This window comes from Enoplosus armatus, chromosome 6, assembly GCF_043641665.1.
Source record: "Enoplosus armatus isolate fEnoArm2 chromosome 6, fEnoArm2.hap1, whole genome shotgun sequence".
Lineage (NCBI taxonomy): Eukaryota > Metazoa > Chordata > Actinopteri > Centrarchiformes > Enoplosidae > Enoplosus > Enoplosus armatus.
This window is the reverse complement of record NC_092185.1, coordinates 20,467,893-20,482,625: the sequence shown is the minus strand read 5'-3', so window position 1 is coordinate 20,482,625 and position 14,733 is coordinate 20,467,893. Positions and strand designations below refer to the sequence as shown.

The following is a 14,733-nucleotide window of genomic DNA, read 5'->3' as shown; positions in this document are numbered from 1 at the left end:
ATAGGGGTGTGGGCTGATATGAGCCCTGCTTGGCACCTGTACAGAGCAGTTAGTACATCAGAGATGGCTCTCTGGAGAGGTGTGTGTGTGAGAAGGAAAAATTCCCCCCCCCCAAAAAAAGAATCCCCTGAATGGAGGTACCAGGAGGGGTCCAGCCCAGTGGATCAGAGTGAGCACAGTCAACTGTAAAATACGAGTAGTCATGATACACGGCAGAAAAAAAATCCCAGTTTTGTTTGGAGTTATTTAATATGAAATAATATTTCAACTCCGTGATTTCATGCCTTTGTGTATTGAGATTTAGCGGGAATAAGCAGTGTGACAGCAGGTGCATATAAACCCGACCCAAAGAACAAAACAAAACAAAATCCAATACTCTCCCATTCTTCAACATGTTGGCAGTGAGACAGTTCAGCCAATTTATTCCAGCAGCTGCACTCCCTCATTGCTCCTGCTTCACCATTACACACACTGTTATCCAGGAACATGGTAAAGCACTGATAGATGCCTCGTGCTTCATTAGCTACGGTCTCTCAGCCTGGGAAGCACTTACACAATATCAAACAGCTTCAACCAGAAACCCAATGAGGCAAAAAGCCGAACCTATGCACTACATAGAGAAGATGGGATGAGACACGTCATGTGAGAAATGTTCTAATTTAAACTCAAAAATAACATCAGCTGACATCCCTTCAGTGGAGCTTCTGAAGCTGTTTTTCCTTTTTGGATATTTGATGAAGCATGTCAAATATTAAAAACAAATTAAACAAAATAAAGCTTGCCAGTCAATATATTAATGATATCACGTGCAATGCAACTGAGCACACATGTATTTGTGGGTGTGTCCTTGTCTCTTCTCTTTCTCACAGTTTGCTGTTCTTCTGAAATTGGGACACCAGTCCCAGCACCTGCTCCGATGCCGGGATGACCTTATTCTGCAGGTAAAGAGCGCTGTTTGTAGACGTCTCGTTCAGGAAGTAACGATAGTTCACCATGATGCCGCAGGAGTTCGCCACACCCCTAGGGCTGGTGTCTGCGTGCCAGTTGAGCCGCCACATGGTGGCGCCGTTTTGCAGGTGGAAGTTGGCCACCGGGTTGAGAGCGTAGCCTCGCCGCTTCTCCCCATAGAGGTACCAGGCGCAGAGACGCATCAGGACGGGCTCTAGGACGCGGGACAGCCGCTCAGACTGCATCCACTCGCTGGTGCCGATCAGCTTGCGGAGGGCCTCAATGGCCGGGGCCCCTGGGGCCGAGTCAGTGGCCTGCTCCACCTCCGTCCACTCCTGCTCAGAGAGGAGGTCGGAACCCCGGCCTTCCTTCCTGTACTGGCTGAGCAGGCCTTGGAGCCAGGAGGAGAAGCCTGGGATCGGAGACAGGCTGGAGAACTGGCTCATGTGAGTGAACTCGCTCTGGAAGACATGAGGAGAGAGGGAGGTAGAGTTAACCTAACGCAATACCTCAGGTCTTTAGAGACCCGGGACCATTTTACACCCTGTCTAATTCATTAGCCCTCAACTCCCTCCTATTCCTCAAACTATTTCTGGCATCAGAAAACTGTTGAAACTCTTTGTCTTTCCACAGTGTGCAGTTAGCAGATAACAGCAGGTAATGTGTTTTCCGGTTTGGCCTCAATTTGTGTCACTGATACTATTAATTGATGCTGGCATCAGGATGAAAAAGCTTGCTTATGGTTTTTCATGACAAGTCTGAGAAAGAAGATGTGTCTGAAGCAACTGAAGGTGAGGATTATATTTTTATGTGAAGTGATCTGTCAGACAATTCAGAAGTAGAGGTGGAGCATGAATATGACAATGCTAGCTCAGAGGTCATGAGCTTGACAGCAAAATTGAGGATTAGGGCGTTCAGTGTCAGTGTTGAGCTTCCTGTGCTGACTAATTTTTTTGGTGAGTGCCAGTCACTGAGCAGTATGTGTAACGGAGCATAATATGCATAAACATAACATATAAAAAGCTACACTGAAATGTTCAGAAAATTTATTTTTGGCATCTATAAAATTATCCAAAGTAAATAAATGGCAAAAACATGTTTTTGGAGGGTTTAGAAATAATGTTATTTTAATTTCTTCAAGTTCAATACGGAGCAGGTCTCTAAAGGCATAAGGTATGCAGACATGTTTGGAAAAACATCCATGCATTTAAGGGTTAAAAAAAGTTTGTGTTAATCCCGTATTTTGAAACACAAAAAGTTGCACAATCATTTACATGCACGCAGAGATAGGGAGGAAGAAACAAAGTAAAGGCGTAAAGACAACAGATGAGAGGCAGCAGAGATTTGATCCCCACCTGAATGCAAAGGGTACCAGCTTCGCAACAGCGGGAATAAGGGAGATAAACACTCAACCTCAGCATCAAAACACAAAACAAAATTTTCTTGTTTGGGCTCAGGCTGCTGCGCAGCATTACAAACCAACTCCATTGCTTCACGATCCTGCTCCGCTGATGGAGATGGATGATCTCTTCTCTCCTTCCCTCCCTCTTATTCTGTCCTCCTCCTCCTCCTCAGTCCCTCGCACTCTCACCTTTAATACCCGTCCTCTTCTCTCACTCGCCTCTCCCCCATGTCTCTGTCTATGTCTGGGCCACACACACACACACACCAGACACCCATCCACCCATCTCATGAGTTCTCTTCCACCCCACTACCCTCTCCTCTCACAGAATTCCTCCCCCTCCTCTCCGCCAATCTTCGCGCTGCGGCGTCTGGGTTGATAAGTGACAGAGCGATGTGGCAGGGAGAGGAGTGAAAGGCTGCAGATGAAAGTGGAAGTGTCAGACAACCCCTGGAGGGACACGCTGTTGTCTGTCTGCCTCGCTCTGCGACATTGTTTTCCTTCCTTCCTCCTTGATTTCACCCTCCCTTCAAAATCCAGCCTTCTCACTTTCCATGTCCCGCTGGCTCTCGCCTTGTGTTACTTCTCACCCTACTGTATCATGATCTTGGCTTCTTCACTCCAACCTCTACCGGGAAACTACCGGGTGGTCCCTATGTTGAGAGTGGACAGGGTTAACAAAGAAAAGGATGACAGAGGCAGTAGGAATGGTTAAAAAAAGGAAAAAAGGAACAGGGAGGAAAGGATACAGAGAAAAAGAAGGAGCAGTGCCAGAACTGTGCTCCAGGGTCCAATCGCCAAAGACAAGCAAGACCTCCTCCCTTCACCTTAAATCACCACCGTGACCTTTTCTTTTCCACTCTATCATCTATCCATCATCATAGTGGACCCTCTGTGGCTGCGCTGCTCCTCTCTTCACCTTTGCGTAAGGTAAAGCCCTGTCAGAAAGCCAGGGCCTCTGCAGAATACAACTGTGCCAGGGTCAGGGGTTTGATTCCCACTAGGGTCGTAAAAAATAATTGCACTCATGGGGTGCTTTGGATAAATGCCTCCAGAAAAAGGTATGAAAGTCGCACAGAAGAGTTCAATTTCCAAACAGTACCAAAATTGACACAAGACCGGAATCTGACTTTTTGACACCCGTTTTGCAATATAAACAATTCTTATGCCACATAAATGTACAACTTCTGTTCAAGAAAAGCATGTATAATCCGGCTCTGGCCTGGTAATCTGCTCTAGACGCTGTAGTTGCACTTGCTCTCTAACACAGACAGCCAACCATACAACTAAAACAAGAGAGCTATATCAAGTAAAAGCTAGCTAGTGAGCTAGCTACCACTAACCTGAGCTATAACTATACTTACTTATTGATTTTTCCCGAACCGTTAACTGTAATTGAATAATATCAATTTTGATGAAGCACCATCTTAATAAATCGAAATATATTTTGTTATTGAACATAACTAGCCGTTAAATAAGGCAGTAGCTACATTCTGTACTAATGGTGAACCCCCCCCCCCCCAAGCTAAACTAATGCTAAAGCTAACGTACCTAGCTTAGCAGAGAAGCAGCCAACTCAGGCTTTGACTCTTGTCTCAGACGATATGGTGAGGTTGAGATACCTTGAAATAATATATTTTAATGTATTACATGGTAGATTCATTTATTGTTTTCAATATTTAAAAAAAAAAATAAGAATAGTAGATACACAGACACAGCTATATAACAAAGATATACATGTAGTCCCTATGAAATAAGTTTATTTTAATTTTTAAAAATTGACACGAAAAATGAGAGAACATAAAACCAGAACAGCATTTTTACCTTGCATTCCCTGACGAGTATTGTATCTGCATTTTTTAGGTATTACGTAGCTTATATGGCAATCACTTATTTGGGTAAAATAAGTTACACAGTTGACCTGCCTGAAAACTCAAATTCCTTTTTTTCTCCACCATCACTGATTTGTTGTTAGTGCTCTGTGCTGCTTTTGTAGGGTGGTATAGAGAAGCTAAAAAGTAGCACACATCTTTTTTTAGATCATTATTTTTGCATTAGAAAGACAACAAGGATGACAGGACAAGATGCTGCAAAGCTAGTAGACCTCTTGATGAAGACAACACTCCCCATCTGTAAGGCTTTCACAACACAGCGCAATATAACCTACTTTCCAAACTGCGACACAAACAGCATTAATGCCAAAGCAGAAAACACAAAACCATATCCGCTGTACGTACTGAACCGTGTTGCCATTAATAAAAATGCCAATAAGTGAGAGGCTTGCAGCAATCAAAACAGTCCCATTGTATGAATAACTAAAGTGGAAGCAGCTTAAAGCTCTGAAACCTGATTTTTATGAGGATACACTATAAAGAGCTGTTTCCCATCTGTTGGGTAGAGTGGCTTTTGATGTTCCATTCAATGTTCCAATCATTTAACAAGTGCTAGCTGGAGTGGCCCGACATGAAGGGCTCCTCTGCGCTTATTGAGAGGGATGGATGAGATTTCATTACTGCCTGTCTAGTGACAACTGCTCTGTTTATGTGGGTGTGCATTCATGTGTGTATGAACTAGTGGGAGATTTATGATGCAGCACTAAGACTGAAATAAAAAGATTTAAAAAGCAATCAAACAAAAATCTTGCCCGTCACTGCTATCTTTGTCCCCAGCTGGGCCACACCTGAAGGCTACCATCCAGTCTTTTAATCAAATTCAGCATACAGAGTCATACAGAGTGAAACGTGTTGTTACTGGGGAGGAGATGAACAGCGCTTTCTGCTACAACACCATAGAGGAGGAGCTCTGCAAGAAGGAGCCGCTGTATCTGTGCATCAGTCAAGTGAACCGTCATGATAAGCTGTTACTATCTGACTGTGATGGGACAGGAGGGTTTAAAAGCTTCACTGATAAGTGTGGGTACCTTATGGTTATTGTATTTAAATAACTGATGTTTACATAACATTGCCTCTTCTGTGACCTTCTGCCATACCTCAGCTTTACCCAAGTCAAGTCTTTCAAGAATGCAAATAAAATCAATTCAGATAATTCTTCTATTACAGTATTCTACGATGGCTTTGGCTCGAATTTCACAGTGTATTAATTAGCGAAACTATTAACACAAAATGCTATAGCATTTTGTCACATCACAATATTATCATGTTCACCACTGAACTGTAATCACTGTTCCATTTTAAAATAAAATGGTAATTTCCTCAGAGGTTATATAAATAACAATGAAGGAAAAATGAGAAGTGAGAATTTGAAATGATGAGTAAAAATGACTTTAATTTGATTTATTATAAGACTATGAGCCTGACTTCACCATTCGGTAAATCATACATTATTACAAGGCAAACTTATGCCCGTGAGTGTATGATTTTTCTGTTATTGTTGCCACAATAGACCAATTTGTGATTTTGGGCTCGATAAATAAAGTTGAACTTAATTCAAAAGTCATTTAAAATACAGAAAACTCCAATAATACTGTAATGATGAAAAGCATGCAACATTAAACCAATAACAACCATTTACTAATTTGAGGTGTCTGTTTGGAGAACATGTGATTTGGTGTTCTGCACATTATATGTAAGCACAGCATTTTGTGTTCAAGGGAAACAATTTAGGAAGTCGGTTTGGCTCTTTGTGTTAAGAGTTTTGAAACTCTGTTGTAAAAAAGTGAACCAAAGTAAACATAAAATACTGTAATTCTCATTCTTCAAAATGTTTAGACGTAATAATTTCTCCAGCTCCCACAATAAATATTAACCAATTAAAATGGATGAATGCAACTTTTAAAAGACACATGGACATGCCCCAACAAAACATTAATATGAGTTAGTGTCTTGGCTGCCACATCCAGTCCTAGTTCCACATTCATAGTTCTTAGACCAACTTTTTGCTGACAAACATACTACACTACATCCTACATCCCACCCACACTCACCTGTAGTTCTCGGACCACCCTCTTGATGAGGTAGTTGCCCAGCTCCACCCCTTGCAGGCCAGCCTGGGTGGAGGAGATGGAGTAAAAGACGGCTGCGTTCACCTTATTCACATCCTCCTCGGAGTCAAGAGTGGCGAACTCACGGACGATACTCTAAGAGAAGAACACACATTTTTGTCGAGTCACAAAGACAAATTCTGCATTACTCATCCAGATACAAGCCCATTCTCAGTGTTCTTAGCAAGATAGCTACAGCCAAGGCAGCAGTCTCTTTCAACTGTTTCAAAGCTGCTGGAGCAAAACTGCACTATTTCACACCATGGAATATTCTCAAATTGCAGTGTTGTCAAAACCACCTTTTCCTCACTGTTAAAGGCAGGAAAAATAAGTCAGCACTGTAGAGGTTGCTCCCAGAGGGATTATGCAGTTTAAAGGTCTCGGTATTGTTTTTCACACAGCAATAATCCATTTGTCAGCTGAGAGGGGGAACAAAATAGTAAATCCCAGATGTTTAACTATCCTCCAAGGTGTGGTAAAGTAAGACAAATCATTACAGCAGCCTGCAGCTATTGCTTCTAACCTGAATGTTATCAGAGATGTCTTCAGTGAGGGCCACGTGGAGTACAACCAGGGGTTCTCCTGGCATGGCGGCATGGGTGAAGGCATAACATCTGCGGTATGGCCCCACTCTGCGCTTCAGGTCAGTCCAGTTCCTTACAGGGTGCACTGCCTCATACCTGGCAGAGGGCTGATAGTTAGTCTTTCAGTTTTCCATTAATCTTCATGAAGCCCCGCCCCCTCCTTAGTTACCATTGCTACGCCATCCCAGCTCCCCATTCTCTTATGGCACATATGCAGTTTAGATAATGGGGGCAGATCATAGACTGTATATGAAGATGGATGACATGACAGCTCCCCAAAAGTGAAGCCAAAACATCTCAATTGCCCCCTGGTGGCTGGCTGCAGTATAGGTCATAACCCCCCGCCCCCTCCATGTTAGCAGATGGTACACGTCAAATAAATTTTCTCCAAAGATGGTTTCTGTCATTTTAGGTAGTTCTTATCACACTCATGTTTGTTCAAGTGTGTAAGTTCGTTTTTAATTAGTTATTTGATGCTATAAAAACGGGGTGAAACGTCATGATTGGCAGTGGTGTGCTCGTGATTGGGTTGGGCGGGTGTGTGGACGGGACTCTGGCTCCAAATTATGTCACCAGTGCAAGGTGGCAGCGGCCGTATCCAGGATATTTTGGCTTCATATTTGTACAGTGGGAGGTAGTGGAGACGCGTCGTCCATCTTTATATAGTCTGGTATAATGGGGCAGATTTACCACTCAAATTATTATTTTTTTTAAACACTGGGTCCTTGATTTCAGAGCAGCAAACGTGAGCATACTGTCGTGGCATCCAGGACCGGCTCTTACACAGCTGAAAAATACTACACAGTGATTGTGCTAGTCCTGAACGGGTCTTGTTTTTCAACGTAACCTGTAAACACACAAAATGTAGTAGCTAATGAAATGCTCCTTGGCCTGGGAAATAGCAATGGATGAAGTTATCATTACTACTGTCAGTAGTAAGCTAGCTGGACATGCTAATGTTTGCAGCTTAAGTTAAAGCAGACAAACACACTGTTTAATCCATCTTTACAATTCTTTTGGTTTTGGTTTTGGAAAGGCTGAATAAAAACTCTTAGATGCAGAGTACGTACAGAGTACACCCCCATGCACGGTATTGGCATGTGGAGAAATCCAAAGCTTCACAGGCCTTTCATGCTTAGTTACTGTTGCTAAGCTATGTTTGGACAATCAGTGTTCAGGACAGGGATTTAGCAAATGGTCAATGTTCATACTGTACTGTACGTGTAATTCGTATGTTAAAAAAAAAAAAAAAAGAAAGAGAAAGAAAGAAGAGAAACACAGAGTGAGGGAGCATGAATGCCCTTACAAGCTGATCTTCTGCAGGATCTCGCAGGGGGACTGCCAGGTGATTCTCTCCAGCCGGAGCAGACCTACGGAGAACCACTGTGACAGCAAGCTCTTCAGCGTGCCGTTCAGGTCCTGGGAGAGAAAAAAAGGTGAGAGTTCAGAATTAACATCCACATACAGCTGATAATAGAAAATTCACCACATTCTCTCCCTTGTTGAGACCAGCTCGGCAGCCGGTCTGTCAGAAAAATGAAAGCAGGATCTTGAAATACTTTTTCATAGTAGGAACTATATATTGTATAAATAAAACACTGGTATACAGGTAAATCTTATATGCACACGCTGAATGAGAAAAAGATTATATAAAATTATCTGGGCACTGTAAGGCATGTCCTTTTACTGTAGCTACGGACGAATTTTCATTCATTTTTTTATATCTTATAAAGAAGAAACACCATAAAAGTATTCTCTAGAAATTGCATATATATGATATATATATGACTATCAAAAAACTGGATAAACACACAGTCTTTACTACCTCATGACCTTCTTTTATTGAGAGAACTCACACGCTTTATCTTATTGACTGACAGCAAAGTTGCTTATGTTTGTCTGTAGGCTATAAACAATTCCATACCAGTATCTTACACGCTGTGTGGGTTGCATGGTCCCCTGGGTGTCTGTATGCTGTTTGAATGTTTTCACATTATGAGTAGTGATTTGTTTGAGCTTGCAATGGCTATAGAGGAGGCACTTCAATAAACAACTTGCCATTTCAAAGCAGGTCTGTCCTCCTGCAAAAGGTCAGACTTCATTTAAAGCAAATCTCTTGCAAACACACAAACAAGCGCACACGGTGCATGCAGGCAAACACATAAATACAGCTTATATTGGCCGTTCCATAGGATGACTTCACTTCAGGCTTACTTTAATGTCGGCTTGTCAGTCATAATAATAGCTAATACAAACAAGCTCAAATACAGTTATGGTACAAAAGCCACCGGCTGCAATCCTCTGCGAACAACTATCAAAACCAAAACTGACAAAAATTTGAAATTCCTCCCCACATATATACATCAGGCCCTGCATTATAAAGCTGTGTGGTTGAGAGGTTTCACTCTGCAAGGTTATGTTGAGTGTAGAGCAAATAAAAAGTAACCCTCAAAAAAAAAATAATTCAGCAAAACTTCATCACTACTCATGTGGTGGCGTGTGTGTGTGTGTGTGGATTAATGTTCCTCTAACTTCACAAGCTGCCTGAGGTGAAATAATCTACGACGGTTGATAATCCCAGCCCGGCATTTCTGTAGAAATAAATGCAGCACATCAACAACCCATGAGAGTGCGGCCACTGCCTTGGGTAGCCAATTCTCACCCACACAAAAGGGAGGCCAACCTGAGATGTGTATTCTATTGACCTAGCAGAAGATGAAGTCTTTTGAAACGGGAAGGGTGTAGCAGACGGAGCCTGAGGTTAGGAGAGAGATGGAGGGGAAGGGGAAAGGAAGAAAATCCTGTACTCCATCAGAAAGAAAATGAAGCAACACTTTTTGACACCGGAGCCGTATCGACGATGCGAGGTGCTGATGTTGTGAGCCGATATGGCCTCTGCTACCTTGAGCTGCAGTTGTATTATGATTACACAGAGTGATGATCGCAGTGCCCGGAAGGAACAGTCTGCCTACCCAAGGCCAAATGACCACGGACTGCCAAAGTGTTTACGGGTCAAACTCAGACCAGAGAGTGCCAATACCTTTACTCCAATAGGCTGCGTGCCACTTGTCAGCCTGGCAGTCTGTCTGTGGGGAAAAAATAGCCTCATGATACTTCCCAAGGAGCCAACTAAAAGGATGTCTCTGACTTGTTTTTACATCCGTCTATCTACTCAGTTTGTGAACAGGTGAACAAAAATAAAAAGGCTGTAGGTGGAAGGCGTGAGGAGGAACATCAACAATCAATCAATCAATTGAAATCTTGCATAAGTGACACTTGCAAGAACCACAAAATTGCTGCCTTATGAATTCCAAACTTTCATTACTTTAGGCATTTTAGAAATTGTATCATTTTGCCCTCTATGTTTCGGTGCTACCTGGTATGCACATACTATCAATACCTGTACTAAAAGGTTCATATTCACCATGACCTTTTCTCATTTTTAGCTCAATCAATTCTGGCAATAACAAGAAAAGATTGCGGCGCACCAAGACCACGGTGGTCAGCAGCAAGTACAAGTGAGTACTCTGTAGGTAGCTTAGACCTTTTAAAGCTACAAAAGGTCTCTGTGGGCCTCGGTTATTGAGATTAAATGCATCTGTGCAACCTCTCGGCAGGAATAAAATAGATATTGAGCAGGAGAGAAGAGGCTAGAAGTCCACTGGCGACAGTGCAGTCAGGGTCTTTAAAAATCATATTAAGCTCTATTCCAAAGCAAAACAAAACAAAACATAAAAACTGATAAAGCCTCTGTAAAGCCACTGGTCGATCTATAAATGTGGCGTCACGCCAACTCAGTCTGACTCAAACTTACAGCGATACAGGCAACATAAAGAGCCAGACGGATGGTTAACAAACACAAACCTCCAACAGTGCTGTCACCTTCGTCAAGCTTAACAAAAACAGAATATGTACAGTTTCATCTTGTGGACAACTTAATACTGCAGGTTAAATGCCTCTTGCCCTCACTGAGGAGCATATGTGTTTCTGCTTTGCTCTACTGGAGGCAGGCTCCAATTCCACTAATCAAATTAGAGCTGAAACAATGAGTCAATTAATACATTAATTTGACAAGCAATTTGATGTCGTGACCTTGGTCTTTAGGAAATTGTGACCCAACAATTAATGGATCAATCAAGAAAAGAATTGGCAAATCGTAAGTTGCAGCCCAAAATAAAACATTAGGTATCACATACTTAGATTGTTCTTCTGTAGCTCAAATACATGCACTCCTATAGATGTAGTTAAAAAAGGACTGGTAGAACATTTATCTACACAGTGGTTTAGTTTAGGTAATGTACCTGCAAAGAAAGTAGTTGGATATGCAACCTTTAATCATACGCTGCAATCTTAATGTGTGTTAGCAAAAGAGTTAGCCTGTCAATTTACTATACCTTTGCATGAGTGAGACTGTATTAATACAAAAAGATCTAGGGTACATTTCGAACTTTGTATACATCTGTGCTTTGGGGAAAAAGATCCCCAGGGCTTAGAAACTTGATTGGGGAAAAAAGCAGCGCGGGTCTCGAACAAACTATGTGCCATCTGAAAAATATTGCACTCCCATTCCAAGGTGTGCATGGAAACTCCTACTCTGTAATTATATTTGACTGAACATAAATGACTGAACAATGAGCTAAATGAGCCTGGAAAGGGTAGATTTTCTGAAAAAGAAGTTGCCTTCATTGTGCCATTAATGGCACAAAGAGCATGGGAGCCATGTCTGTGTGATGGAAACATTTTTTTTTTTCTCCACTGGTTTTTCTTTCAATTTTATTTTCACTTTGTCTCCAAATAATTAATTCATTACATGCCTGATTTATATTCTGCTCTTTCACCTGTTGCTGGCTCTTTATGTGTGGAATTAAACATTGTTACAGGGTCTATTTCAACACAAGAGCTTTCCATCAACAGTGGAAGGCAGCTCTGATCAGTACTGAGTTGATCTGTTCAGCCAAGAGAGCAGAAAATAGGTTGTGCCAAACAAGCCCTGTCTAACTGATATGCAAAAACGTCCTAAGCTATGAGAAAATAAAAATATCTATTTAGTTCCTTCAGTTTGGTAGGGAAGATAAACTGGGGCAAAGGTAAATGCTGCTCAAGCTGCGATGAAATGTGAACCGTGTGATGGGGGCAAAGCAAGGGGTGCAGTTAGTGCGCGTGTTACTTGTGTAAGCAGCTGTACTCAGCCTGCTGCTTATGCTGTTAAAATATACCACATACAATGTCTCCAATTTGCTGAACATCCATGCTCGGCTATTCAGGCAACAGTGCCAATCGCCTAAACTCGAACGGCACCGCTTGACTCATGCGAGCTCCCGTAGAAAATGTAAACACTTTTTTACCCTGATATGTGGGCTCTCGCTAGTTTTGGATGAGATTACTTCAAGCACATCGGCTCGGAGGTCCACCAGAAACTTCACTCCCCCCTCGACCCTGCTTATATGATTAAGCAACTGTTTATAACGGGGGGTCAAGCTGTACCGCAGCCTGTCTTCAACTTGCAAAATGGTCGCCAAGTCTCGTAGCTGAGTGTCCAACAGCTTCACCGCGAGCTCTGAAACGCTGTTGTGGTCTACTCCGAAGTCTTGAGACAGCCTCGTCAGGAAGCCGAGTTTGTCGTCCTTGTCGAGACTGCCATAGAAGCGCATGAACTCCAAGCTGTTAGATTCGGGAGGAGGAGGAGATTTGTCTCTCGTCTCGTATGTGGGTAAAGGTGCAACGACCCTAGCCAGTATCTCCTCCATGCCCGTGACACCGCCACGAATTGGGGTCGAGAAGCAGCGCCAAACGCTGACGTCCGAGGCTCCCAGAGCCGCTTTGAGTACAGCCCGTTGTCGCCAGCACCTCAGACTGCTGCGAAAAGCCCAGATAACAGGGTGGGATATCATCGCCGGGAGGGAGCTCGGGTGTCTGTTTGGAACCCAGGACCACACAGGAGAGAACCGTTTCCGGGTCTCTTAAAGAGACAGTACAGCGGTCATGGCAACAAGTTGGCAGGTCTATTATTATAGTAAAAAAAGAAAAGTATATAAAAGCTCCCTGCAGTGTGACTAATTGAGTGATCAAATACGTGGTGAACAGAATTTCCCTTCATTAGATAGAAAACACATTTGGAAAGACCCTTATTTTTCAAACCCATCTTGCAGTACAAACACTTTTCCTTTTTCCATGTACTCAACAATCCGCAAATCATAATCTCTTTTTACACTTTTTTGGAAGCAGATTTCTATCTGCATCCCTGACAGAACTGGGTGGTGTAAGAAAGGAGTGTCCAAGCCCTTGGTATTCATATACATCTTCAACTACCGTATTTAATGAATTCAATTTATTCTTAAGAGTTTTGTATATATGAACTAATGAAAGATCCATTCTGAGATTTGGTCAACAGCTTGTCATGAATATTGTCTTCTGATTTCACAATTAAGCAATATATTCTTATTAACATACTAATACCCCAAATCATCCATTTTTATGGCAGCTGTTAGAGCAGCAAGGCAGCATATAAATGACAGCACTTGTATTGTGATATGTTTCATTGAACATCATTTTAAGTATTAAAATACAAAGGGCAACTATAGTTTATAATGTTAGTCTGAGGTTTTGGTGTATAGCTCAAGGTTTGCTCTGTATCATGTACAGCCACTGTAAACTTCTTTCTGGAGCCTGTATATTAATTATTAGATGTGTCATATTCCTTTCTGTACTGCAGTATTCCTCCTCTGGGTCTTGGATGAAGTGGGGCTGATGGGCTGACAAGACAAAACAGACTAGATTTCGCTGTACAAATGGCAGAGAAAGCAAGAACAAATACTGTAGACATGGAGGGGGGAAGTGATGACACTGCCATAATACAAACCAAATAACTGGAGTGAAATTAACTTGTGTCAAGCGATTAATCAGGAGCCAAACTAAGGTCACCGAGTCAAGTGGTCCTTGAGACTTGCTTGCTTTACCCCTGTTAGGTACAACTTTGCACCTCCAGTAACTGGCAGTTTCTTACTCCATTATTTACGTGTCTAATCTTCTCTAACTGTTATCACACATGTACATCGGTTCACAATACATCTTACTTTCTAAACAATAACATTGTACAATGCAAGGCAAAACCAACAATGCCACCAGTTTAACCAGTGATTGAGTGATTGTGAATAGCTTTTTAAAATTTGACATATTAATATGTACCCCTATTACCACACCACTGCCACACCAATCCATATAGGCTAATAATTTAGCAGTGATGCTGCATCTCATCCTTTTTGTCAGATCAATGATGTTTTGGAGACCCCAACCAGTCATCTCTGCGACACCAAAACCCAAGGCCTGACTTGGATTTATTTTTTATGAATTTATCTGGACTTATTTCACCTCTGTCAGAAACTACTGTCTCATTGTTTATTCTCTATTTATATTTATACTTGAACTGTGCACTACTGACTGTTACTGACTTAAAATTACAATAATCTGTGAAATAGTTCACCAGTGCAATACATATATATACATACATATACATTGTTATTGTATATATTTTCTTATTTTATTTTTCACTTAAATATTGTTTTCTATTCTTGAATGGAGCACCTGTAACTTGTGTAATTTCAATAAAGTATTTCTGATTGTGACCCCAGGGGGAAACTGACTTCACAGGGACAGGTCACAGAGCCAGACGGGTCACAGAATAAGATGTAACACCACCCAACCTGGCAACTTTCGGAACTTCGTCAGCCAATCAGAGTTCAGCTGGAATTGACGCCTGCTCAGCTCAGCGCTAGCAAAAATCAGACGACTTTCCGCTGTGT

General features: G+C 42.0%; 1 protein-coding gene across 1 annotated transcript; it reads right to left on the bottom strand.

Annotated features, from left to right (window-relative positions):
* Positions 1-273: 273 nt before the first annotated feature.
* Positions 274-12,825, bottom strand: mlycd (malonyl-CoA decarboxylase). Its single transcript, XM_070907853.1, has 5 exons — positions 12,280-12,825; positions 8,241-8,353; positions 6,874-7,030; positions 6,294-6,446; positions 274-1,409 (listed from the first exon to the last, which is right to left on the bottom strand). The coding sequence occupies exons 1-5, from the start codon at positions 12,823-12,825 to the stop codon at positions 864-866; spliced, it is 1,515 nt and encodes a 504-aa protein (XP_070763954.1). The 3' UTR covers positions 274-863.
* Between the last annotated feature and the right edge of the window lie 1,908 nt (positions 12,826-14,733).

Bases quoted from the DNA above. Each gene is read 5' to 3' on its own strand.
- mlycd (XM_070907853.1), bottom strand. From the start codon at position 12,825: ATGATATCCCACCCTGTTATCTGGGCTTTTCGCAGCAGTCTGAGGTGC. The intron at 8,354-12,279 runs GTAAAAAAGTGT...TTTCTCTCCCAG, and splicing joins GCGAGAGCCCACATATCAGG to GACCTGAACGGCACGCTGAA. The intron at 6,447-6,873 runs GTTAGAAGCAAT...TTCTTCTCTTAG, and splicing joins ACATCTCTGATAACATTCAG to AGTATCGTCCGTGAGTTCGC.